General features: G+C 42.8%; 2 protein-coding genes across 2 annotated transcripts; both read right to left on the bottom strand.

Moving 5' to 3' along the window:
• Positions 1–8,939: 8,939 nt before the first annotated feature.
• NR0B1 (nuclear receptor subfamily 0 group B member 1) lies at positions 8,940–13,726 on the bottom strand. The gene is made up of 2 exons (XM_061179010.1): positions 12,566–13,726; positions 8,940–9,287 (listed from the first exon to the last, which is right to left on the bottom strand). The coding sequence occupies exons 1-2, from the start codon at positions 13,716–13,718 to the stop codon at positions 9,043–9,045; spliced, it is 1,398 nt and encodes a 465-aa protein (XP_061034993.1). The 5' UTR covers positions 13,719–13,726; the 3' UTR covers positions 8,940–9,042.
• Positions 13,727–20,771: 7,045 nt separating this feature from the next.
• LOC133082058 (large ribosomal subunit protein eL14-like) lies at positions 20,772–21,458 on the bottom strand. Its single transcript, XM_061178467.1, has one exon. The coding sequence runs from the start codon at positions 21,452–21,454 to the stop codon at positions 20,858–20,860; it is 597 nt and encodes a 198-aa protein (XP_061034450.1). The 5' UTR covers positions 21,455–21,458; the 3' UTR covers positions 20,772–20,857.
• Positions 21,459–26,840: the final 5,382 nt, after the last annotated feature.

A 26,840-nucleotide genomic window follows, 5' to 3' on the forward strand; every position in this document is an offset into this window, starting at 1 on the left:
TTTAGACTATTTTACATAAATTTGACATTTTATATTATGAATTTATTTTCCCCCTTTCCCTGCTTATTTTGTCCCCCATCCTCTGCTATTTGCTACCTTCCTATTTCTGTTCTACTTATTTTTACATTTTGTTTTCTGTAGACCATCTTGCATCTTTCTCTAATCACTTAAAGTACTCTTAAAATATCTGCCAGAACTTTTGGTCTTCTGCTCTAAAATTGGGCATATGGTTTGATGAGATTTTCTGACCTCAAACGTTAGGTTCAGGGTTAGACGTCACCAATTACTCATACAGACAAGAATAGAATAGAAAAGAGTTGAATTCAGCACCATTGATCAGTAAGACTTCCATAAAAAGAAATGAACAAGTCTGCCCAACTCTCTGGTATTGTTACTTTAAAACACTAAATGGTGGCTTCTTAAATCCATACACATAACTTAGTAACTGATGTGACAATGCCTGAGTTTACTATTCTAAAGAATTTGTAGATGACTGTTTATTGGTATATTTCTCTTCAGAGCAGTATCTCACTCACCCTCACTTTAGTGGCCATGTTTCATCATACCTCATGTAAATGCAAGATGAAATTAAGTCAAAATGAAAAGAAATTTCAGTGCTACAGGGGACACCATCAACCAATGATAGAAAAAGAGGGCAACAAAAGAGTGAGATCACTGCAACCACTCGGACAGAATTTCTAAGTAGGCATTCAGGTTCTGTGGCTTCTATCAAAAGACCTTCTTCTACCTATTGTCAGGCCTTCTCGCTTGCCCCCCACCTCAATCATTCTACCAACCTCTTACATCCAGATCTAAATTCTCTAACAAGATTAATCCAAAAGTTCTCTTGTTTTTCAGTAGAGACAAACTGTCATTTATTCACTGCACCTCTTAGTGATTAGTATTATTTGGAAGGAAGGGAGGAAGGAAGGAGGGAGGGAGGGAGGGAGGGAGGGAAGGGAGGAAGGAAGGAGGAAAGGAAGAAGGGAAGGGAGGAAAGAAAGAAAGAAAGAAGGAAGGAAGGAAGGAAATCTAACTTAGTAATTCTAAGGTGTGAACTTCTCTGTTGGTATTAGTAATTTAAAAGAATATTATAAGCCAAACTAATCTTTACAGATAGTATCAGCACCTCAGTGAAGTATACACTTGAACCCCAGAACTACCTTTCCTGTGCTGAATGTGGACTTTCATCCATCACCTGATGAGAGAACATTTGGAGCTTTCTCACGACAGTGCTGCTTGCCAACCAACACTTGCATTTCTAAAGTTTTGCCATCTTAGTGTGCCCATCACAGTGTTTGTGAAATATTTAAATAGTTCCTTGCACTTTGCCCTTATTATTTTATAAGAAAAAGAATTTTAAAACAGGAAAATGGAAAAGAAGAAGGTGAGGGTCAAATTTAATACAACTGAGACAGAGATTGAAATCATCATGTGTACCAAGAAAAGACTCCCATTGGACTTACATGCGGATCGTAGTTCAACTGTTTAGGAAAGGAACGTTAATGAATGCACATTAATAACTGGACGTTAAAATAGGATTCCGTCGCAAGTTTCTGTTGAGGCACAAAGAAAACAAGATGCTGAATGAGGTTTAAAATCACCATGCAAGAACTGCAAAGTTAACGTGATTGTTAATCCCTCACCCACGTCAAGCGTATAAAAGTATGGAAGTCGGAAAGGAGACAGAAATGTTTGGGAGCACCATTTGCGTGCTGAGGGCAAGGCAAAGGTGGAGTGGCAGAGGTACTTCCCATTTCAAGGCAAGTCAACAAAAGGACTTTAAGGGGACGACTTGGAGAATTCATCTGTGTCCACTGCAGTTTGGGGAATATCAGGGATTGGTGTCTGACTCTCACCTGGAAATCTAAAGGGCAACAGGCAGGCTAGGTAGAACACGGAACGGCAGAGTACAGAATAGGGGGCCGGGTTGGGCAGCCTACACGCTCAAAGTTTGCCAAAGCAGGAGCTGTTTCCCTTGTAAAGGGGGCGGGGCAAGACAGAGAGCGCGCGAGAGAGCGCGAGAGCGGGAGCGCACACGGCTGCTTCCACAGGTTTAGCTTACGTCCTGCCCAAAAGAGTTGCCTAGCGGAATGAAAAGACTTAGTAGAAGGAGCTGGAGAGAAAGAAAGAGATCTGGGGACTGGGGAACGAGAAGCAAGACCAGAAGGAATCTACAAGTAGTTACAGGAGCGAGATCCCAAGAGATCTGGGATGAGAGAAAGGTGGAGGAAGTTCTCCAGATAATCTATGCAAGTGCCCACGAGGTAAGAGGAGTTAACTCTAAACATCTGCCGTGGCCAGAGAAAAGTACAGAGTGAGGGGCATCAGCCAGGTGAGAACTCTTCTCCCTTTACCTCTTCCTCCTTGACGTCTTCCAACCCCATGGGCATCTGCAAGTGTAGGGAGCAAGATGAGGAAGCAGGACTAGACCTACAAGGTGGGGGGATGTTAGAAGCCCCTGCTCTCCCACTGCAGGCACTTAACTTGCGAAAGCCTTAGTCTGGGAAAAATGAGCTATTAACCTGCAGTGGTTCTGAATCAGTAATCAATGAACATCCCCTCTGTCAGAGGAGCCAGTGGATAGAAATTAGGGGTGCAATGAATTTGGGAAAAAATAGTTATAGTTATTTTCATTAAACTCTAACTGAAATTTAGCCTCTCCTTTAATTATGAATGCACATAACACAGCACAGTAGTATTAGCAGTGTCTGTGCAGGAAAGAGTTGACATAGCAAGCTTAAGAGTGCTATCCTTAGAAAGGCCTGCATGCACACAACACCGGCCCTTGGCTAAATCTGGGAAGTACCATTTCAGGAGTATTCCTACCCTTCCCTAAGTGATAAAGGTGGTTCACTGTGCCTAGGTTGTTTGTGCAAACAATGTGGCTTATGCTGAGTTCCTGATTTCCTGCCGGGAGTCTGGAATTTTGGTACATGCTAGGTAGAGGGTGTTCATGTGACTAGCCCCTAACAAAAACTCCAGCGATGTCTGGAATGGGCTTCCCTGGGAAAAAAACGTTACACACATGTTGCTGATTTTTGTTGGAGTGGGGTGGGGATGAGGCGGGCGGGAAGGGGGAAGAGTGCACCCTGAATGACCCCTCATGGGAGGGAGAGATTATAATGAAGCCTTATGGATTCCACCCGACTCTGCTTGTCTTTCCCCCCTTTTGATTCAACTGTGTGTCTTCACTCCATCGCTATAGATCATCTTAGCCGTGATGACAACTACATGCAAGTGCTGTGAGATCATCTAGCGAATATTTGAATGTGGGGTGGTCTTGGGGGCCTCCAACACAATGGTGGAATTTGCTAGAATGACTCCAACTCACTGAAGTTTAGCTACAGTGTTATTTGGGGAGAAAGAAGGAAAGGGAGGGAGGCAAGGAATGCCGAAAGCCCGCTAGCTGGGTGGCTATAGTGAGGTACCCATAGTATGAAGCAGCATCTGAGTGGCTGTTCGTGGTCAGAGGTAAAAGCTTCCTATGGAATGTCAACATGATAGATCCATCCCTAGAGTTTGCTCACTGCATCCCCCAGGCTGCTTTTGGTCATGCACGCTAAAGTGAGGGAAAGAATAGCTGCAGCCCAGGTGATGACTTGTTTTTCTCCGTCCCTCCTCTGGGCAGGGGGAGAAAGGGCCCAAGCATAGAAGTGAGTTTATAGTTGCTCTCTCCTCCAAGTGGGAGGGGGAAAAAAAGGCTAAATCTGTTCTGAGGGATGGAGCAAGGCTTTAGATAAACCAGAGGAAGAACCACTCTAGCCCTTTCTTCAGCCTATAGCTGCTACTGCAGCTCGCCCCTCCCCCTTCCCTTGCACTCCAGCTGGGCTCTCCGGGCAGCTGTGATGTGAAGGGTGTAAATGGTGAATTTACTGCTAGGGCTTTAAGTAAACTTGTCAAGAGAAAGAAAAGGAATTTTAAATCACAGCTTTGCGTTTTGTGGCTATTGCATCTGGATGTATGGTAAAAACTAATGTAAAATGGTATATGCTTTTAATTTCATAAATGCTAGAGGGGTCATCTCAACCAGGGAAAACAGCAAAGGAAAAAAAAAAAGTGTTAAATGGAACACAGCTCCCTTGCTTTCTGCCACAGGTTGGCAGATTGGAATTGAAACTCTTAGTATTGGAAACAAGTCTCTGTAACTGATGATTTTTTGCTATGATTTTACGTATTGGAGCCTTTGGGAAAAGGGAAACAGTGTCCAGATGAAGATACATACTTAGAATTTTCGACAGCAGTTTTTATTTTGCTAATGAGTGCTTGTAAAATCAGATTCCTGACTACTTAGGGGCTGATGATTTTCTGCGCTGATGTGTTTATTTTTGCTTGGGTCAATTTGGACTGTAAGTCTGACAAGGTGAAAAGTGCTTGGGAAAACCTGGCTTGTCACTTGGACTTGGCACACAGGTGTCTGACCCTACAGCGTCTCGGCTTTGCTGCTGCTGAGGAAAAGCTGCTGGCATTTTTGATATGCTGAACTCACAGATCCTAATTGCCTGGACCCGATTTCAGCTAAAACCTGATACTGCCTGCTACGGGCTGTTTCATTGTCAGCGCTGAGCTGTGTTCAGCTGAAAGCAGGCACAGGCTCAGTGAAGGGAACTCAGACTCTGGAGCTGCCGGACATTTATTTAGGACACCCCTCTATGGGGCCCTAGCTCTGAAAACGTCTGAATGCTGGCTGGACCATCTGGATCACTTGCAGGTGCCCTAGGGTAGGGGTTGTTCTCCAGTGGAGCCATTTGAGATAGAGTTGCAGATGGGCTCTGTAGTCCCGATGCAGAGCGTGACTGCAGTCCTCACTTGTGACTCCTCCTGAAAGCTGGAGTTGTGGGGGGGTGCTCCCAGGGACCCCTCTGCCCGGCTGGCAGATCAGACTCTGGAACCCCTGTGCGGGGTGGCTGGTAAGGGGAGATGCCTGAGTGCTGTTGTGTTCTGCTTTCCCAGATTAGCTGCCATTTGCAACAGTGGACTGACGGCCTGACTCTACTTCCTTCACCTTTCTCCTGCTGCGCAGGCCTTAGGAAGGCCCTTGGATCATTCAGTGCAGCAGTCTTCAGAGAGGCTTTGACCTTTTCTAGGCTGCTCATCAGATAACTGATCAGGACAGGAGGCCTGGGGGAAGGAGGGATTATCTAAATCCATTTTTTTCAGATGTCGAAAAATCAGACTTTTGTTATCGAGTAAGGGCTCATGTGCCCATGGCACAGAAAGCCAAACTCTGACAGCGGGTGTTTGCAGCAAAGTAAGGGTTTATTTGTAGGGTGCCAAGCAAGGGAGTGGAAGGCAAGCCTCAGATCCACTCCAGCTTGGTCTTTGAATTAGGCATGTTTTAAAGGGGAAGAACAAAGAGGCTGGGATTAATCATCGTCCTGTGACATTTCTGAATCGGGGTTTCGGGAGCCAGGTGGTCCATGGTTTGGGGGTCTGTGAGCTCACCTTGCCCTGGAGAAACAACCTGAATTTGTACATTATTATATCTATAATAGCAATTTTAGTACGCTAATGGTGTTATTGACAACAGCACTTTTAGTCATCTGACTGTGGTTGATTAGTGTTCAGTTCGCACAGGATTGAGGTCAGAGGAGACAAGAAAGGGAATAAAGTTTTGGATAGAGAGATTAATCATAAACTTGGTAAGGAAAACTTGGTTTTAGGGGGGCTCAGTTTCAATTTCACCCTGACCAGTTCCTGAATATGACGTGTCTTTTTGGTTCAGTTCTAAAAAACGTTATTCTGTGAAAAAGCTTGTGTCCCTCTTACAGACAAAAGGTCTGGGCCAAAAAGAAATGATTAGGAAAAATTGTAAAGTTAGGATTAGTGAATAGGACTCACAGATTTTGTAACAACAGAGAAAACAACCAAAACACCCTTGGCTCCTGGGTAGGCACGGGGTGGGGTTGGGGCATTCATGATCTTTGTTTTTCAACACTGCTTCTGGAAGCTTTAGGCTCTTTCTGTAGAAGAATGTTCCTTCATTCTGCCTTGCAAGCTGCTGTGGGAGCGCGTCGGCTTCAGATGGACAGCCAAGCCCAGATCGCTTATAACTGCCTGTGAGACAGCGGGGCCCGGCCAGCTCCTGCCGTCCCTGCTCACCACCTCCAAGTGCAGTTCACCCTTGGCAGGTGATGAACCAGTGTCGCTGGCAGAACTGTTTGGAATAGACTGCCTCAGGCAGTCCGCCTGAAAGCAAGGACTGAACTGAATGACTCGGGCCAGATTGAGAGCCTGAGGACAGGAGGCACCATGGTGGGAAGCCACACTGGGGGCCCTGTGAGCCTATGCTGCCTGCCCAACGTGTGTCCTGCGTGGAGTGCCCGAACATCGGAAACTCTTTGTTTCCAGTGCGCCCTCGGGGATTGTACTTCTTGGATGTGTGCCCTGACTATTCTGACACTGCCTCAGCCCTGCAAGGCTTCGGGTCAGTCTCATCTTACTGGCCAGAGCTCTGCAGGGCCCTGAATTGATACCTCCGGCCAGGTTAAAAAAAAGAAAAAAAAAAAAAAGAGGTTCATACAGGAAGTTATGGAGGAAGGCACTTGGTTTTCTAAGATAGACCTTTGTGGCTAATGGGATGTGTTTTAACTGGCTTTGTGAAGGACCCGTACAGGGCACCATTGAAATCAATTCTGCAGGTTGGCCCTCACCCTGATATTCTCCTGACCATAATTCTTTAAAGACTCCTTGCCCAAGGGCCAAGGGAGTGGATTGCGAAGACAAGTTCACATACCAAGAGTGAGACTGCTGTCCTTGGAATGGCCTGCTTGCAAGGTTGACCCTTGGCTGACATCTGGGAACTTCGATTTGGGGAGTGTTCCCGCCCTTCCCTAATTAACTCGAAAGAGTGGCTCACTGGGCCTAGAGTGTTTGTGCAGACAAGGGGGTTTATGCTGAGACCCTGCTCCCTTTCTGTGTGTTTGGAATTTTGGTACATACTAGGTAAAGGGTGCCCATGTGACCAGCCCTCAACTGAAACCCTAAACTCTGAGTCTCAAAGGGCTTCCCTGGGCAGAAATATCACACCCATGTTGTTGAATTTTTATTGCTGAGGAATAACGTGCTTGTGACCCCCCATGGGAGGGGGAGAGCAAAGGGAACCCTGCACATGGATTCCTCCAGACTCTGCCTGTGTCTTTTCCCCTATGATCTGGCTGTATATCCTTACCATATCTCTGTAATGAGTCTTAGCCCTGAAGACAACTATAGGCTGAGGCCCACGAGACCTAGCAAATCCCTGAGTGGGGTGTTGATCTTGGGGTCCCCCAACACAGTCACTAATGGAAATCTCAAATATTTTCTTATCACATTATAGACGTAGATTATTTTGAAGTTTCAATTCTATTGATCACTGCCTTGAAATTTAGATATTAGACCTGCCACCAGATAGGATTTTGTGTTGATAAAGATGTATATTATTATACCACATTTCAAAATATTTTTAAAATTTAACATTTTTTTAATTGAAGTATAGTTGATTTATCAAATGGATGGACAACAAGGTCCTACTGTATAGCACAGGGAGCTATATTTAATGTCCTGAGATAAACCATAATGGAAAAGAATATTTAAAAAGAATGTATATATATGTATAACTGAGTCACTGCTGTACAGCAGAAAGTTTAACTTTTTTTTTTTATAAATTTATTTTTGGCTGCGTTGGGTCTTCGTTGCCGCGCGCGGGCTTTCTCTAGTTGCGGAGAGCGGTGGCTACTCTTCGTTGCGGTGCGAGGGCTTCTCATTGCGGTGGCTTCTCTTGTGGAGCACGGGCTCTAGGCGCACGGGCTTCAGTAGTTGTGGCACGTGGGCTCAGTAGTTGTGGCTTGCGGGCTCTAGAGCGCAGGCTCAGTAGTTGGTGGCACACGGGCTTCGTTGCTCCACAGCATGCGGGTTCTTCACGGACCAGGGATCAAACCCGTGTCCCCTGCCTTGGCAGGCAGATTCTTAACCACTGCGCCACCAGGGAAGTCCAAGTTTAACATTTTTAGTACTATCCTTTGACATAATTCATTTTCTTTGTAATCCTAAGTATTTTATTTGCTGCATTATTCTGAGAGACTGATTCTGAGATGTCCATAGGATTCATCAGACTGCCCAAGAGGTTTGCACAAAAGAAATTTCAAGACTCCTTGCAATGGGTTATTACCCTAGACTAGATGTGTTAATCACTGATGGGCAATTTATTACCTATCAGTGAATAAACATTTAGTGCCCTAAATTTTATCTGGGGACAAGGAAGAACTAGTTCTACTGATTGCATTTAAAGGGGCAGCAGGAGCCAACGATAAAGTCACTTTATATTTCATACCATGCTCATTCAATGTGACAGTTACATATATCATGTATCTAAAAGGTGAGATATAATTGGGGGTTTATAACGATGTTGATTTTTCTGGAACTATAGCGCCTCCTTATAGAATGTAAGTTTCTTGTTGAACTTTACTTACTGTGTACAGAAAAATCCCACACCAAAACTCTGAAAAATCTCCTACTTCACTTTCAGGTGCTTCTCTGATCACAGATTTCCACTTGACTTGGTACAAAGACAGTCTTCCACACAGCCAATGGGAGTGGAGAAGACAGAGCCAAGTCAACCTACAAAGATAATTTTTGTTTATGTTGCCTAGGTTTTTAATATTTTTTGAAGCCCTACTTAAACCCTGATGAACCTTCTCGCAATCAAATTAGTGGTTAACACCTTAACATTATAAGTTAATGTTACAAATTTGCTTTTGGCAGGTTCAATGGAGAGAGTGGCTAAACTTGTGAAAATAGCGTACGAGTGTAGTCCCCCTGCTCGTCCCTTAAAGCTGTACAGAGATGTGTTACCTGTTGGCAAATGTTTTCCTTTGCAATGAAACAGTATGGAACAGAGGATTTTCTAATGGTTTGTAACTAAAGTTTTTCTTTAATTGAATACAAAAATACTATGCATGTAAAAATAATAAGAAAGTTTATTTTACTCTATTTTACACTCTTCTGCCCACAGCTCCTCATTTGTGCTTCATGGTGAACTGCATGTGTGTGGCCCCCGTGCCTTCATAACTTCGCACAGAGCATCTCTAGCATCATATCATCCATGGTGACTGGGCCGATGATGGGCCTGAAGAACAGTTCAGCCAGGACATTGGCATTGATGAATCTCAGCAGGAAGAGGGTGCTGTTCAGTTCGGCAAATCTGGCCTGGTGCCCCCTGTGTGTCACCCTGACGTGTTCACGGAGTATCCGCTGGGTTCCCCACTGAAGTCCCTGGATGTATTTCACGCACTGCAGACCTGGTAGGTCTGGAGGAGAAAAAGGGAGAAAAATCTCTTTGTTAGAAACAGGTCACTCTGAGCCCTTTGCTAGCTTTTTAAATAGATCCATTTCTGCCCCCTTCCCCAATTAAAAAAGCGCTCAAGCTTCCTGGTTAAAAGTTCTTTTCAACAGCAAGGATAAAGTGCCAAACCACTTCTAAGGTTTCAGGAGCAACGCTTCCAAGAAGGAAATATCATGTAATTATTCTTATTTAATATTCACTATGTTTGTATGCTCACATTTAAAAACTGCTGGCCCTGAGCCAACAAATGCACACTTAATTCAGTATGACAGTAGAATATAGTTTAATGAATCATTGCTCCAGTTCACTATCTATGCACGTACAAAGAAATTAAAATTATTTCAAGAAGTGTGCACCTTTTACCTATGGGAAACAGGCCTTAGTATAAAGGCAAGAGGTTTTGCTAGGTAATATTTTACCATCCTCCTTTGAATTTCCCACCACTGTAATGATTACAGCCCATGGTGGTAAACTTCACAGCCACCAACTGTGACTGACAGTCTCATTTAAATTATTTGCATGCAGGCTGATTTTAGTCTACAGTCCCATAATAATTTAAGAGATAACTCTGGCCACTTAGCTCATTGTACCATGATTTCTGTACTGGGGAGGTTTTTAAAAAAGTGATTCAAATGAGCATTCCAAAAGGTTCTTTAAAAAAAATAAAGCAGTCTTTGAAAGCATTGTCTTACAGCCATTAGAGGGTTAAAAAGTAAACATGAAAACATGGATTGCAACATGGTACAAAAGTTACTTTTCAAATAGAGATTGCATGACCTTCTTGCAGTACAGTGTGATATCCAAGTAAAACTGAATGAAATGCAATGCAGGAAAGATTAAATGCCTCTAAGTTTTATAAAGAACGTGATAAGAGGAGGCTGCTTTTAAAAGTCCTTTGATCCTCCATGATACTAATATTACTGTAAAATTCTTTAACTTGTATTTAAGAAATTACCAATTTACCATTCGGTTTAAATGATGTTGATTATTGTAACCATTTTCCTTCCCTTTTTCTACAAAAGCCAACAGAAAAGTATTTTAAAAGCATCATGCTAATCGTCACAGAGTAACAGAACCAGCCAGTGTTCTTCAAAAAAAATAATAGCAATAGGCGAGTCATTTCTAGTACAGGCAAATATCAAATCTGATAAATGAGAACAAAAATACAGCAACATCTCTAATCCATATTCCAATTCTGATTACCTCAGTCCACGGATTACCATCCCCTACTACCTACAGCTCATTATCCAGGCTTGAGACCCAATTTTATCACACTTGGATTCCATTCATGAGGGTAAGAAGAGGCTTGTGTGAAACCATCAGAAATCGGAAGCTCCACCAGGTCTAAAGTCATGGCTTATTAAAACTTCATCTTGTGAACTCCACTTTTCTCTGCTTTCATACCACACTCCTCTTTTCCCATCATCCACTAAAAGTGCCCCCCCCCCAAAAAAAAGACTTGCCTTCAAAGTAAAATCAGGAAAGAGAAAAGGCAGATAGATGGACTCCATGGGAGGTGGGAGGGAAATGTTTAAATAAAGATCAGGGGATACAAAATGATAAACAGCAAAGAAAGGCCACACGCTTAGCAGGCATTACTTTTTCCCAGATGCAGGTATATTTATGTTTAAAGCACACCCAGCTTAGCTGGTTAAACTTATTTGAGAGAGGATTCAGAAAAGCAGAGCAAGAATAAGGGATGCAAAACAGGGTGGAGGGAAAGAGGGGAACTAGTGGAATGTAAACTTCTGAAAGCTGAGCCCTTGTCTTACCTTTTTATTCCAACAGAACAAAGCACATGGTAGGTGTCTAATAACACAGCTGAAGGAGCGAGAAAACACTGTCTTCCCAATGAACCACCTGAGGCACTTATTATGGATGCAGATTTGCTGACCCTGCACCAGAGCTACCGAATCAGAGCTTGCAGAGGAGGGGCCCGGAAAGACTTTGAACGACCGCCTTCCCCGCCAACACCACCAAGTGCACAGGCAAGTTTAGAAAACAATGATACAAGCAAAACGTAACCTATCATGATCACTGGGATGAGCTGAGGTCTCTTAAGTCCTGAAATGTGAGGTCTGAATGAATTATTATCCCATTAAATCCTGCTCTATACCCCTTCAAAAATGCTAGGCAGGAGGCAAGGACATGACCCCGAGACTCCTGGTGTCAGGAAAAAAAGGATGTGGAGGGAGCATGATAAATACTCTCCCAACTCAAGCTGCCTGGAAACTTCCTGCCCACTTGTGACCCTTCTGGAAGGATGCTGGTTGAAGATGACTCTAGTAGTAGGACATACTCGAGACGAGGTGCTGGGCTGTCCAGGGAGATGTTCTCCAATGATTCGGTTGCACTGTGTGGGGCAGAGTGTCCAGCACCCAACAGCCAACCTGAAAGTGTGGTGCAGCAGACATCCCCTTGGGCCCAGGAGACTGGAGACCCATGCTCCACAACTCACTGGCCATTTATTTTGGAGTAAGGTCACTTGGGACTAGACTAGCTAACCTGCCAATGGGATGAGGAAAGGGTGAAGGGCAGAGGGGGTTGATTAGGAGGTCTCTGAGGCGTCTAAAGGCTCTAAAATACAGTGCTCCTGTGTGCAGTCCCTAACATGTCTTTCTCCTACCCCTTTGCTAACCTGATACTTACAGACACTTAGATGATGAGACAGTCCAGCTGCTTAGGACCATTAAAATGACCATTCAGAGACAGACACATGAAACACTAAGTCCAGTGTCCTGTCTGACAGTGTCCCCAGGGGATGGTGTCCCTGTGGGTCCTTAACAAATGTTTCCTCTCTTGCCAGCCTTAACAGACTTCCTCCAACCAAAAGGTTCTAGTAAATTTCAGAGCTGGGTTTCAGAAAGAGACGTTGCAAAATTTGCAGCGAACACAAACTTTTTTTTTTTTAAAGCTATGCTACTGGATTTAAAAGATTTGAGAAGGAATAGCCATGTCCCTGAAAGCACAAACTTTTCTGTAGTAACAGAAAGGTGTAGAGAGATTAAGTACAAACCTCAACAAAAAATACCCCCTCCTCTCGACTGAGTTTCTGGCAGCACCCCACCCACGAGGAATGGTTTCTGGAGCTCCCCCAACTCTGCTGAGTTTGTCATGATTCCTGACTTGTGCCCCCCAAACTCCCCTAACAATGAAAACTCTTCAAGTGTCTGTGCCAGGGGTAGGTACTGCCCAGTGCTTGTAGGAGCAGAGAAAAGCCAGAGCCGAGGCCGGCGCCCTTACCCGGGTTAAAGAGCACGGTCCCCTTGAGGTAGGCGTACTCCTTGGTACTGATGTCCAGGCTCCAGCACTTGGCGAGGAAGCCCTTGATGGCTTGGACCTCGGCGGCCAATGGCAAATGCTCGGCCTCCGGCGGCAGTACCAAATGTGGCTGCGGCTCGTCGCCCTCGGTCTCCCGCCGCCTGGTGGTGAGGATCCTCTGCAGCAGGCTGGGTTCGGAGGTCTCCACCGTCTCAAAGTTCAAGCGGTCCTGGGCCAGCTCCAGCATGAGTAGCGGCGCCCAGCAGCTGCGCACCAGCACCAGCTGCTGGTCCAGGGGCAGCACCTGGAAGCAGGGCAGGTACTTGACGAAGCGCAGCGTCTTCAACAGGGCCGCCGAGGCTGCCTCGCAGACCACCTGTGGGCTCTTGAGGGCCACCCGCCGCTGCGCGCCGCACGAGGGGTCCCACCAGGGGGGCCCCAGCTGTGCCTCTGGAGCCACGTGTGTTTGCTTTGCGTTCGTGGGCACGTTGCAGAGGATGCCGCCCTGCCGCGGGTGGTCTTCACCGCAAAAGCAGCAGCGGCACGGGAGCGCCAAGGCCCGCCCACGCGGCAGCTCCTCTCTGCCCGCCAGCCTCTGCGCGCAGTAGGAGCGGTCCCACCACGCGCCCCCCGGCCGCGCCTCAGGAGCTTCCGGAGCCACGTGCGTTTGCTTTGCGCTGGTGAGCAAGCTGTACAGGATGCTGCCCTGCCGCGGGTGGTCTTCACCGCAAAAGCAGCAGCGGTACAGGAGCACCGTGGCCCGCCCACCCGGCAGTCCCTCTCTGCCCACTGGGGGCTCCGAGCCACAGGAGCAGCCCCAGCACGCGCCCCCCCGCCGGGCCTCGGGCGCCTCCGGAGTCTCCTGCGTTTGCTTCGCGCTCGTGAGCATGTTGTAGAGGATGCTGCCCTGCCGCGGGTGGTCTTCGCCGCAAAAGCAGCAGCGGTACAGGAGCGCCACTGGCCTTTCACCTGGCAGCCCCTCTCTGCCCACCGGGGGCTCCGAGCCGCAGGAGCAGCCCCAGCACGCGCCCCCCGGCCGTGCCTCGGGCGCCTCCGGAGTCGCGTGCGTTTGCTTCGCGCTCATGAGCATGTTGTAGAGGATGCTGCCCTGCCACTGGTGGTCCTCGCCCGCCATGGCCCGCCGTGCCCGTAGCCCGGCTCTGTCCACTGGCCGCCGCCTGCGATCTATTTATACCGAGCGCGCACGCACGCGCGTCGGCCGTCTCCGCCTGGGCAAAGGCGCGGAGGCGGGCGCGGCGCTCGGGTGTGTTAGCCCGTGACCTCGGCGGTTCAAAAGGGGCAGATGCTCCTTAACAGCTGAAAATGGAAGAGGAGCAGAGCCGTGGGAGCTCCCGGAAACTTCCCTCCTTGTCATTACACCCTTCCCTGCGTCTGGAAGACAGAGCTGAGCGCAGGGAGCAGGTATTTGGGGGCACTGTTCCAACTTTTTCCATTGAACCCCGGCGTCTAATTTGCTCCCTTTACTGGGAGGGCAGGGGTACCGAAAAGGGGAAAAATCTATTTCTGTGCCATATTTGCAAACTTTCATTAAATGACCACACTTTGTATGACTTATTTTGTATATGGATAGGGAGGTCTCATTTTAAGGGACGTTGAAAAATATAGACCATGGACCAGCAGTGTCGGCGTCATATGGGAACTTGGTAGAAATGGCCAATCTCAGGCCCCAGCCAGACCTTCTGGCTCTGAACCTGCATTTTAACGAGGCTCACAAAGGATCTGCGTGCACCTTAAATGTTGAAAAAGCACTAGTCTAAGGATGCTATCGTAAGCTTATTGTTTAATTCAAGTAATATTTATGAGCACCCACTCTGTCGTAGGTGTTGTGTTAGAGAGCTGTGGGCAGCGACCAGGTTATAAAAGTGGCTAATATTGGGGAATATAGTAATCACAAGGGGCTAAAAAGTTGCTACAGTGAGAACTTTGGACTCTTCTAGAGATATTATATTGGGTAGATGTGCAATTAACATTTCTTCTCCCACCGTTTCTAAGCGAATAATGAGAAGCACAGGTTTCAGGAAGCCTGGATCTTTTGTTCTCACTTGCCACACAGCCTCTTGCCTCGAGCTCCAGACAGGCAATGAGATCAGTGGGTAGCTCCACATCACCACCTGACCCTTGTGTAACTAGCTGTTTCACCAACCATCTGGTTAACTTGAAATCACAACCTTTTAGCCCTCAAATTTCTCATCTCTCAAATGGGAGGTTTATTTAATGATCTCTTGGGTCCATGACTGAAAACATGGAGCAAGGAAGGGGGACTGGTGTGTACCAGCTGGCATAGGAGCCCACTTCTCTCTCTCTCTCTCTCTCTCTCTCTCTCTCTCTCTCTTAGTTTCTCTGAGACCTGGAATTCTGAGCATAAGAGGAAAAGCTAGGTGACGCTTATTTTGCATTCAACCTGTAATTTTATTTTGCCTGTGAGAGGCCCTATAACAGTGCTTAAATCTCTGCTCTGGCACCAAATTGCCTTGATTTTAATTCTAGCCCTGACACCTTGTAGCTCCGTGGCTTTGGGCAGTGTATTAGTTTCCTATTGCTGCTGAAACAAATTACCACAGATTTGGTTGGTTTAAGGCAACATAAATTTATGTTACAGTTCTGGAGGCCAGAAGTCTGAAATCAGTTTCACTGGGCTAAAATCAAGGTGAGGTTCCTTCTGGAGGCCCTAGGGGAGACTATATTTTCTTGCCTTTTCCAGCTTCTAGAAGCTGCTTACATTCCTTGGCTCCTGGCCACATCACTCCTGCCTCTGCTTCCATCTCCTTTGTGACTCTCATAAGGATCTTTATAATTACATTGGGCAAATCCAGATAATCTAGAATAATCTCTCCATCACAAAGTTCGAAATTAAATCCCATTTGGAAAGTCCCTTTTACCATGTAAGCTAACATCTTCCCAGGTGCTGAGGATTAGGACATGAACCTCATTGGAGGCATTATTTAGCCTTTCACAGGACAGTTACTCAAGCCACCTGTGCCTCGATTTCCTTATTTGTACAATGCGGACAATAGTCTCTGTGAGGTAATCCTCCTATGTGAACTAATTCGTGTAAAATGTTTGCTTGGTACATGATGAGTGTTGGATGTATCAACTATTATCTACCCCTTTTTAAGATAATGTGGGATAACTAAAGGGTTAAGAGGCAATATAACCCCAGCACCACCATTATTCTCTCTCTCCTAGGGAAGCCTATCCTCACTCTCCACCCTGAAGCTGTCTCATTTTTTTCTGCATGTCCACATTTCTTGGCCCAGATTCAGAACACTGGATGGGTCACCTGGTCCACAACAATAATATATATTGGAAATGTTATCTCATTGTCCCCTTCATCATTTGCTGTTTCCAATATTCAAGCTACTGTTTGGGGTACTGTTACTGCTGCTTCAGCAATCTCCCTGCTTGATGAACCCACCAACCAGCCTCGCTGAAAAACCCAGCCTGCCTCAGTCCCCTCCTTACGTTGCCAGTGCTAGTTACTTCTTACTGTATTCCATTTTATTTTCTTCCTAACAATGATCAGAATTGGGTATGATTGATTGATTTAGTTATTTGATGCTTGTTGATTATCTCTCCCAACTAGTATAAAAGTCCCTTGAGGGAAAGGAATTAGCCACGCTGTAGCCCAGCAACTAGAACAATGTCTGGCATACACTAGGTGCTCGAAATTATATTTGTTGGCCAACTGTATCTTTAGCGAAAGAGTAGAAGGCTGTAGCTCCTACTCTCAGCACAGAGGGCAAGTGTTCCCACACAACTGTGGCTGCACTGAACATGGAGAAAGAGAAGTTAAGAGGCCCCGTTGGACTCAGAGCTTTCTGGAGGCCTTTTTAAATTTTTAAAAAATTTTTTTATTGAAGTATAGTTGATTTACAGTGTTGTGTTAATTACTGCTGTACAGCAGAGTGACTGAGTTATACATATATATACATTCTTTTTCATTTTCTTTTCCATTATGGTTTGTCAGAGGATATTGAAAAGAGTTCCCTGTGCTATACAGTAGGACCTTGTTGTTTATCCATCCTATATACAATAGTATGCATCTGCTAATCCCAAACTCCCAATCCATCCCTCTCCCACCCCCCTCCCCCTTGGCAACCACCAGTCTATTCTCTGTGTCTGTGATTCTGTTTCTGTTTCATAGATAGGTTCATTTGTGTCACATTTTAGGTTCCACACGTAAGTGATATCATATGGTATTTGTCTTTCTCCTTCTGACTTCACTTAGTATGATAATCTCTAGTCGTATCCATGTTGCTGCAAATGGCATTATTTCGTTCTCTTTTTTTTTTTGGCTGAGTAGTACTCCATGGTATGTATGTATCACATCTTCTTTATCCATTCATCTGTCAATGGACATTTAGGTTGTTTCCATGTCTTGGCTATTGTGAATAGTGCTGCTATGAACATTGGGGCGCATGTATCTTTTTGAATTAGAGTTTTGTCTGGATATAAGCCCAGTAGTGGGATTGCTGGATCATATGGTAATTCTATTTTTAGTTTTCTGAGGAACCTGCATACTGTTTTCCACAGTGACTGCACCAACTTACATTCCCACCAACAGTGTAGGAGGATTCCCTTTTCTCCACACTCTCTCCAGCATTTGTTATTTGTAGACTTTTTGATGATGGCCATTCTGACCGGTGTGAGGTGGTACCTCGTAGTTCTGATTTGCATTTCTCTCATAATCAGCGATGTTGAGCATCTTTTCATGTGCCTATTTGGAGCACCCCCCCCCCTTTCTTGATACACAGAGTGCTACACGTGCTGTGGTAAAGTTACAAGAGAACTAGGTTGACAGCCAGAAGACATGGCTTTGAGTTTCGGCCCTTCCACTCTAAAGATATAACACTGAAAAGTCATTTAACTTCAGCCTTCACCATTATGGAATGGGGAACAATTCTATAAACCAGTATTAATGTGTACAGCCTGTTTTAGGTCATTCAAGGGTTCTTCTTCTTATTTCTCTCTCAATATAGCCCTTTACAGAAATGTTTGCTGACCTCTTTGCTACATTGAAAATATAAAGCAACTTAACGCTCATTAAGTTCACAGTTACGAGAACTTTACACTCATCCACTTTCTAATGATTTAACATTGAGCAAAGCATTTAACACTATGTTAGCCTTTTCAGCTATGAAACCAGAAAAAAATGTTACAAACTATTTTAATATATGTATCCTAGCCCTGTATAATTCAAGGGTTTTTCTAAAACTCTTTTAACTTATCAACTATATATTTTTTAAATCCTAGTAACTTAAATCCATTTTTTGTGACTTTAATCATCCACACCTCGCACGTATTTGATGCTTTTGACTTTGACTTTCAGGCATTGTGTCAAATTGAAACTTCAGTGCAGTGTCGAGAACCATGAACGTGTAATATATTGGTTATAATTCCTGTTCTTTCCCAGGAGCAGTCTTCTGACTTTCTTACTTGTGCTTTTCTTGAAGTTGCGATCTTCTGTTCGCAACTCTGAAGGACTTTCTAGGTTCTTTGGATTGACTGTTTCGAAGAAGAGATTACCTGCTTGTCCTTCATAAGTATTCATCCTTGGAAATGTCAGGAGAAAACGACTTCATCTTTCCACTTTCAATTTTTTTCCCTGAACGAATAGCTCCCGAGAAACAAAATCATCCAAACAAGTGCAGAGATTCCCAAGTTATGCCAGCCTGCTGGTTGCTACAGGGTTAGTGAAGACATAACCTTCTAAGGCAGGCACAGGCTTCTTCATTTGATTTGTTCCGTGTCCTCAGGTCACCATGACAGCTAGACAAAAGGACACTCATCACCTGCACCTGTCATGTGCTGAGTTTGTCCACAACTTCAATTTGGGTATTTACACTGAGTCATTGTTCGATGACCTTGATCAATTGGACACCTGCTCTGTAGAATCCATTATCTGTTCCAACTCATGGTGGGAGTAAAGCTGCTCTGCCTGCCTGAATGTAACCTTCAACTTCAAAGTAATGCAGTTTTCACTAAAGGATGGAGGAGTGAAGTACAGGTGGGGATAAAGCCGGGTAAAATTGTAAAACTGAACTTTGCACAGCAAGCGGCTCTTGACCTGGAAGGCATGGCGATCTGAAACCTGATAGGAATTATCAATCCAGGCTTAAAAGAGCTGGAGTGCCTCAGAATTCAGTTCCTTCAGTAGACAGCTGACAGGGAGTAACAATAGTGTTTTCCTTACTTTTCAATGTATATATTGGGTAAACACTATTGTAGAAAAATAGTGGCTGATAAAATCCAAGAGATAGCCTCCCTCCTATTCCTTTCCAACACCCAGAATGTTGAAAGCTCTATTTATGGAAGAATTAATAGGCTTTAGCTGCTGATTCATGAAACCCTTAAAGAAGATCAAGTCATCATTATTTATTTCCTTCAGATGAGCTACAAAGAAAGCAATCCATTGCCTTAGGGGTCACATAGTTGCTGAACTGGAATAATGACTCATACTCACGGTAATTCTGAAATGTTCTAAAATCAATTTTCTAAATCAATCAAACAACCACTCCGTTCAAGGAAAAACGTTCATCAAATCAATTAATTTTATTGCAGCTACCAATTTTGAATACATCCCAATACCAGATGTTGATCAAATTATCTAGTTAATAAATTCAATTGACTGGCAGGTTTCAAAATGATTGCCCCATTGGTTAGCAAGCTATTAAAATTGGTTTGACTGGTAAATTGGGAAATCGTTGCTCTATTGGTTCACATAGCTATGTCCCCTAATGATGATGGTAATTTTAGTTACAGACTCTCCGTGTATTGGGATCTGGAACTGGAGTAATATCTCTCTTCCTGGAAATAGCTTTCTTTTCTCCACAACCATTATATCTAGAGTGCCTTGTACATTCCCTGGCATACTAAAGGCACTCAACAAACACCCGCTTAATGAAACAGAGTGAAGTTTCTTCCACATCTACAAATCTTTTAACTTCATTAGGTTGCCCAAACTTTTCTTCTTTCCTGTCACTGTATGGGTTTTAACAATCTTGCCAGCCCTGGTGGAAAGACCCTAGGTCCCTTTTGCCAAATACCAGCTACCTGTTTTATTTTATTTTTTTAAATTTTATTAGAGTATAGTTGATTTACAACGTTGTGTTAGTTTCAGGTGTACAGCATAGTGATTCAGTTATACATATATTCATTCTTTTTCAGATTGTTTTCCCATCTAGGTTATTATAAAATATTGAGTAGAGTTCCCTGTGCTATATAGTAGGTCCTTGTTGGTTATCTATTTTATATATAGCAGTGTGTGTATATTAGTCCCAAGCTCCTAATTTATCTTCCCCCCACGTTTCCCGTTAGGTAACCATAAGTTTCTTTTCAAAATCTGTGAGTCTGTTTCTGTTTTGTGAATAAGTTCATTTATATCATTTTAAAATTAGATTCCACATGTGAGTGATAGCATATGATAGTTTTCTTTGTCTGACTTGCTTCACTTAGTATGATCATCTCTAGGTCCATCCATGTTGCTGCAAATGGCATTATTTTGCTCTTTTTTATGGCTGAGTAACATTCCATCGTATACATGTACCACATTTTCTTTATCCATTCCTCCGTTGATGGACATTTAGGTTGCTTCCAAGTCCTGGCTATTGTAAACAGTTCTGCAATGAACATTGGGGTGCATGTGTCTTTTCGAATTATGGTTTTCTCCAGATATATGCCCAGCAGTGGGATTGCTGGAACATATGGCAGTTCTATTTTTAGTTTTTAAAAGTATTGTTTTTAAAGCATACTGTTCTCCATAGTGGCTGCACCAATTTACATTCCCACCAACAGTGTAGGAGGGTTCCCTTTTTGCCACACCCTCTCCAACATTTATCATTTGTAGACTTTTTTTTTTAAGGTATTTGTTTTCCTAGTTTATTTTTATAAGAAAATTTACTAAACTCGAGCATCAAAAGCAGCTGGGATTTTACTTATTTATGGGAAATATATTTGTACAAGGGAAAAAAATTAACCCAGTGGTCTAATTATCATGATTTCCCATGAGAACATTACTTATGGCTTTGTGTGATGACTTTGAATCTGGGCAGAGTGGGACTAAGGAACTGATTCTCCAATGACGACGTTAACAACCCTTCCATCAATCTACCTCATAATCCCGGCCCCGGTAACAGACTTTAATCCATAGATTAAACAGATTTGCCGGCATGTCAAAAAGAACCTTTATTCTGTTTATAACAGCCTCTTATGCTCTCATGCTTTCTTGCCAGATGCCTTTGGAGCAGGTGCTTTCTAGGCTGGAGCTTTCTGACCCTTCTGAGATTTTGGAGGAGGTGCTGCCTTCTGGCCTGCAGCTTTCTGGGCAGGAACCTTCTGGGCTGGAGCCTTCTTACCCATAGCGGTCATCTTTTTTGCTAGAACCTTTGCAGCAGCTGCCGTAGCTGCCCCCTTAGCAGCAAGTGCTTTCTTGGGAGAAGTCTTCAGGAGAGCTGCCTTTTGAAGTTTCTTAACTTCAGGCTTGATTAATCTGTTCCTCATTTTCCTTGCCTTCATGACTTTATAACGATCAAAATCTGTCATCTTGGCTTTCTTTTCTCTGGCTTCAATCTTCTTGGCCCACCTTGTGGCTGCCCACTTTGCATTGATATCTGCCTTCTCCCAGGCTTCTTGGACATACTTATGGCGGGCACTGTGTGGGAACCTGAGGATGAAGTCAGTGAGCTGCATGCATTTGAAAGGCATAGCCTGTCTCCTTACTTGAGTGCAAGGTCCATCCACCAAAGCCCTGTTCTGATCAATAACATCTACAATCGCGACCAGCCCCCCGGCATGAGGCCCAAAGGAGACGTAGGCCACCCAGCCAACCTCCACGAAGCGCCTGAACACCATATTGGCGGCATTCGGCGAAAAGCCATTTGTAGACATTTGATGATGGCCATTCTGACTGGTGTGAGGTGATACCTCGTTGTAGTTTTCATTTGTACTTCTCTGATATTTAGCAATGCTGAGCATCTTTTCATGTGCTTTTTGGCCATCTGTCTGTCTTCTTTGGAGAAATGTCTGTTTAGATCTTCTGCCCATTTTTTTATTAGATTGTTTTTTTTTTGACATAGAGCTGCATGAGCTGTTTGTATATTTTGGAGATTAATCCCTTGTCGGTCACTTTGTTTGCAAATATCTTCTCCCAAAGGGTTGGCTTTTCGTTTTGTTTATGGTTTCCTTTGCTGTGTAAAAGCATTTAAGTTTAATCAGGTCCCATTTGTTTGTTTTTATTTTCATTACTCTAGGAGGTAGATCCAAAAAGATATTGCTGTGATTTATGTCAGAGAGTGTTATGCCTATGTTTTCCTCTAGGAGTTTTATAGTGTCTGGCCTTACATTTAGGTCTTTGATCCATTTTGAGTTTCTTTTTGTGTATGGTGTTAGAGAATGTTCTAATTTCATTCTTTTACATGTAGCTGTCCAGTTTTCCCAGCACCACTCATTGAAGAGACTGTCTTTTCTCTACTGTATAGTCTTGCCTCCTTTGTTATAGATTAATTGACCATAGGTGCGTAGGTTTATTTCTGGGCTTCCTATCCTGTTCCATTGATCTATATTTCTGTCCTTGTGCCAGTTCTGTACTGTTTTGATTACTGTAGCTTTTTAATATAGTCTGAAGTCAGGGAGCCTGGTTCCTCCAGCTCAGTCTTTCTCAGGATTGCTTTGGCTATTTGGGGTCTTTTGTGTTTCCATACAAACTTAAAAACTTTTTGTTCTAGTTGTTCTATGAAAAATATTTTCATTTTTCTATGAAAAATGTTTTAACCACTCTGATTTCTAGCTTGATAATCTCAAAAATGAGAATAAATATATTATCTGTGTTTACTTCACAAAGTTGTTGAATGTATGAAATGATTGACAATACCTCATGTGAGTTATTACAGTTAGATTGCAATTTCTTTAAGTCAGAAGCATCAGACTTTGTGAAGTGATATATTGCCCAACTAAATCAAATATGTGCATTTGAAACTCTCTGTACATATACATCTAAAATGCATTTGAAATAAGGGATCCTGCAGTTGATAATAAGTCATTCAAGTTTGGAGTTAAATGCATCTAACATTAGTAGTGCCAGAAAGCCTAATTGCTTTCTCTGAGCCTGCAGTGACAAACATATGAAAAACAAAAAATATGTGATACTTTGAGTCACAAGCCCCTGGTTAACAGTTTATTAAGCGTGACACTGTTAGGACTGTGTGTGTGTGTGTGTGTGTGTGTGTGTGTGTGTGTGTTTCTTTAGAGATTGTATAATGTGAGGAGGTATTCCAGGGCCTCAGCCAAAAATGATCTGGAGCCCACAAGATTCAGGATGGTAGAATTTGGTTTATAGGCTGGTAAAGGGAAACCATCCAATGCCACTTCTGTAACCTTCCTCCAGCTGGAGTCTTATGGATGAACTAAAAGGTGTCATTAGGGACCAGATCCTGAAGATTATTTCAATAACCATTCAGCAGCATTTGAAGTTGGAATTCCACATATAAGAAAGGACACACAAATAAGAAATTAAACTTCTCATAAAAATTCTGCCAACGTACACCTATACTAGAAGTACTATAATGTAAATAAAATATAATTTGATATTTCTCTGGTATCTAGAACTGTATGTGTGAGCGAACTAACTTTTTAAAAATTTTGTTTGTGTATCTTTATTGAACTATAGTTGATTTACGATATTAGTTTCAGATACACAGCATAGTGATTCAATATTTTTACAGATTATGCTCCATTTAAAGTTATTACAAAATAATGGATATATTTCCTTGTTTGTATGATATATCCTTGTGCTGTACAATATATCCTTGTTTCTTACTTATTTTATAAATAGTTTATAAATATATAACAGTTTGTATCTCCTTATCCCCTACCCCTGTCCTGCCCCTTCCCCTTCTCTCTCCCCACTGGTAACTACTAGTTTGTTCTCTAAATCTGTGAGTCTGTTTCTGTTTTGTTATATATATTCATTTGTTTTATTTTTTAGATTCCACATATAAGTGATAACATAGAGTATGTCTTTCTCTGTCTGACTTATTTCACTAAGCATAAGACCCTCTAGGTCTATCCACACTGTTGCAAATGGCAGAATTTCATTGTTTTTTATGGCTGAATAATATTCCATTGTACATATATGCCACATCTTCTTTATCCATTCATCTGTTGGTGGACACTTGGGTTGCTTCCATATCTTGGTTATTGAATGCTGCTATGAGCATGGGGTACATGTATCTTTTTGAGTTAGTGTTTTCACTTTTTTCAAATGTATACCCAGGAGTGGATTTGCTGGAGAGTATGGTAGTTCTATTTTTAGTTTTTTGAGTAACCTCTATAATGTTTTCTGTAGTGGCTGCACCAATTTACATTCCCACCAGCAGTGTTCAAGAGTTCCCTTTTCTCCACATCCTCGCCAGCATTTATTATTTGTAGACATTTTGATGTTAGCCATTCTGACAGGTGTGAGGTGATACCTCATTGTGGTTTTGATATGCATTTCTCTAATAATTAGTGATGTTGAGCATCTTTTCACGTGCCTGTTAGCCATCTGTATGTCTTCTTTGAAAAAAGTCTATTCAGGTTTTCTGCCCATTTTAAAATCGGATTTTTTTTGGTTACTGAGTTGTATGAGCTGTTTATACTGGGTTGGCCAAAAGGTTCATTCGGGTTTTTCCGTATTGGGTTGGCCAAAAAGTTGGTTCGGGATTTTCCGTAAGATCTTACTGAAAAACCCAAACGAACTTTTTGGCCAACTCAGTATTTTGGATATTCACCCATTATGGGTCATATGATTTGCCAATATCTTCTCCCATTCAGTAGGTTGTCTTTTCATTTCGTTGATGGTTTCCTTTGCTGTGCAAAAGCTGAGTGAAGTAACTTTTGTATTATTGACATCTTTTAATTCAGCAGATAAACTTTAATCTCATAATAAGTACTTCCTTTTCAGACAGAAAAGATCATTCTAAATGGGTTTACCTTGTTTGGCATCTATTAAACGTTGATTTAACATTCTTAATTACAATTATGCATTGGTTTGCTTGGTATCTTTTTAAAGTTCTTTGATTAAGGGTCAGTACAGCATGGTCTTTCACATATCAAGGCCATTGAGTCCTATTAGAAGGGTAAATTGTATAGCGAAATGTTTCACTGTGTGCAAATCTCAGCTGTATTTTAGTTAAGTAAAAGCACATTGGCTTTTGATCACCACTCGATCAATTACTTATAACGTAAAAGGGATGGCTAAACAATGGGCGCATACTTAGTCAAAATTCCAAATGTAGCTCTGGGAGTAAAAGGGAAGAAGAAAATTGTTCCTTGATAATCACAAATAATAATGTTGCCTTTAAAATATTCTAAAATGGTTTCGTCATAGAGATATTAATGGTTCACTAAGTCCTGGCTACGCAAAGTGTGGTCTTCAGACCAGAGCACCAGAATCATCTGGGAGCTTGTTAGGAATGCAGGATCAGGTCTTGCCCCAAACCTGTTGAATCAGAATCTGCAGTTGAGCAAGATCCCGAAGATGATTTGTATGCACATTAAAGCTTGCAAGTCACTCCATCAATCTCTGCTTCTCAAATTTGGCTGCTCTTTGGTATCACCTGGAAAGTTTGAAAAATTACTTACTTAGGACTGGATTCCACTCCCAGAGATTCTAATTTAATTAGTATAAGGCATGACCTGGGCATAGAGAGTTTGAAAAACTCCCCAGGTAATTCTAATGAGCAGCTAAGTTTGAGAATCATTGATCTTAAGAATAAAACCCAACATCATAGTCATTACGTAATAATAATAATAGTAGTAGTAGTAGTAATATTTGGGGATAATAAATTCTTCAGAAAGCACAGATGAAAGCAAACATGGAAACTGTAATTAATGAAAAGATTTTGTCCCATTATCACATTAACACTGATCAGTTTATCAGATCAGCAGAGTGATAAGGGGATGGGACAGAAGTAGTGGTGAAGGGTAGGACTTGAAACACGGGGTGAGGCAGAGTAACCTAGACCCTGAAAAGTACCAAAATGCATGGCTTTCGATAGCAAGGGTTCAGTACCTATACTAGTGTGGCTAGCAAGGGGTCAGCATCATTCACCTTTGGAAAATTGGGACCCCAGGAAACCACATGTAGTTCTCTTGTGCTTCCCTGCCTTGTTGAGAGCATTGATATATGCACATGACATCTAAGGAATTCATAAGAAGAAAGGGGAAAAGCCAGGTATTATCACTGCCTTAGCTTGAGTCCTCATAATCTCTTGTTTTATGTCAGTGAACTCCTAACTGGCCTCCCTGCCTCTCATCATCCCCCTAAACTATTCATCTTCCAAATGCTTCCAGAGTGATCTTTCTAAAGTATGATTTTGATCCCATCAATCCATTGCTTAAAAAAACACTCCAAACACATCCCATTACATGAAACATCACCTCCTTGGCATAATAGGTCTGGGAGGGAATTAAGATTTATTGAGCATTAGGTACTTCTTTTGTTCTCTAAACAAGATCTATGAGGTAGGTGTTATTGATCCCATTGTACAGATTAAGAAACTAATGTCCTTTTCCATGGAGAGACTATTTAATGGCAGAGGCAAAATTAGAATTCTGATCTGCCTGGATCTTCACTATCTAGCATGGTATACAAGATCTTTCATAATCTCACAACCTTTCTGGATTCATCTTTCAACGTTTTCCCCATGTTATAGATGCCCAGCCGGACATTACACATCCTCAAAACATGTCATGCTTCTCACTATTCCTTTAAAAATTAATTTCCTTTAAACTTTTGAACATGATATTTGTTTCTATAATGTCCTCCTTTTAAAAAAGAATCTTTGAACTCTTACGTAGCCTTCCAAATTCAAATTCAGTGTTGTTTCCTACATAAAGTGTTCCCCAAATCCCCTAAATAAGATTTGTCTCTTTCTTCAGTGTAATTATAGTACTTTCCACATATCCTATTAGCTTTCGACATACTGTTTTGTAATTATTTTGATGTATTTATTTCTCTATTATAAAACGAGGTTCTTGAGGATGCAAATCATGTCTTATTCATTTTTGTAAGCAACATCTTCTTCATCTTGGGATCTATATCAGTCAGATTGGGTTAAGTTATGCCATATAACAACCCCTTAAAACTCAGTGGCCTAAAAGGGCAAAGGTGTGTTTCTTGCTTATGATATGGGTAGGTTGTGGTGCCATTTCATGCTATCTTGACTCCAAAATCCAGGTTGATAGAGCAGATTTTACC

This window comes from Eubalaena glacialis, chromosome X (assembly GCF_028564815.1).
Source record: "Eubalaena glacialis isolate mEubGla1 chromosome X, mEubGla1.1.hap2.+ XY, whole genome shotgun sequence".
Lineage (NCBI taxonomy): Eukaryota > Metazoa > Chordata > Mammalia > Artiodactyla > Balaenidae > Eubalaena > Eubalaena glacialis.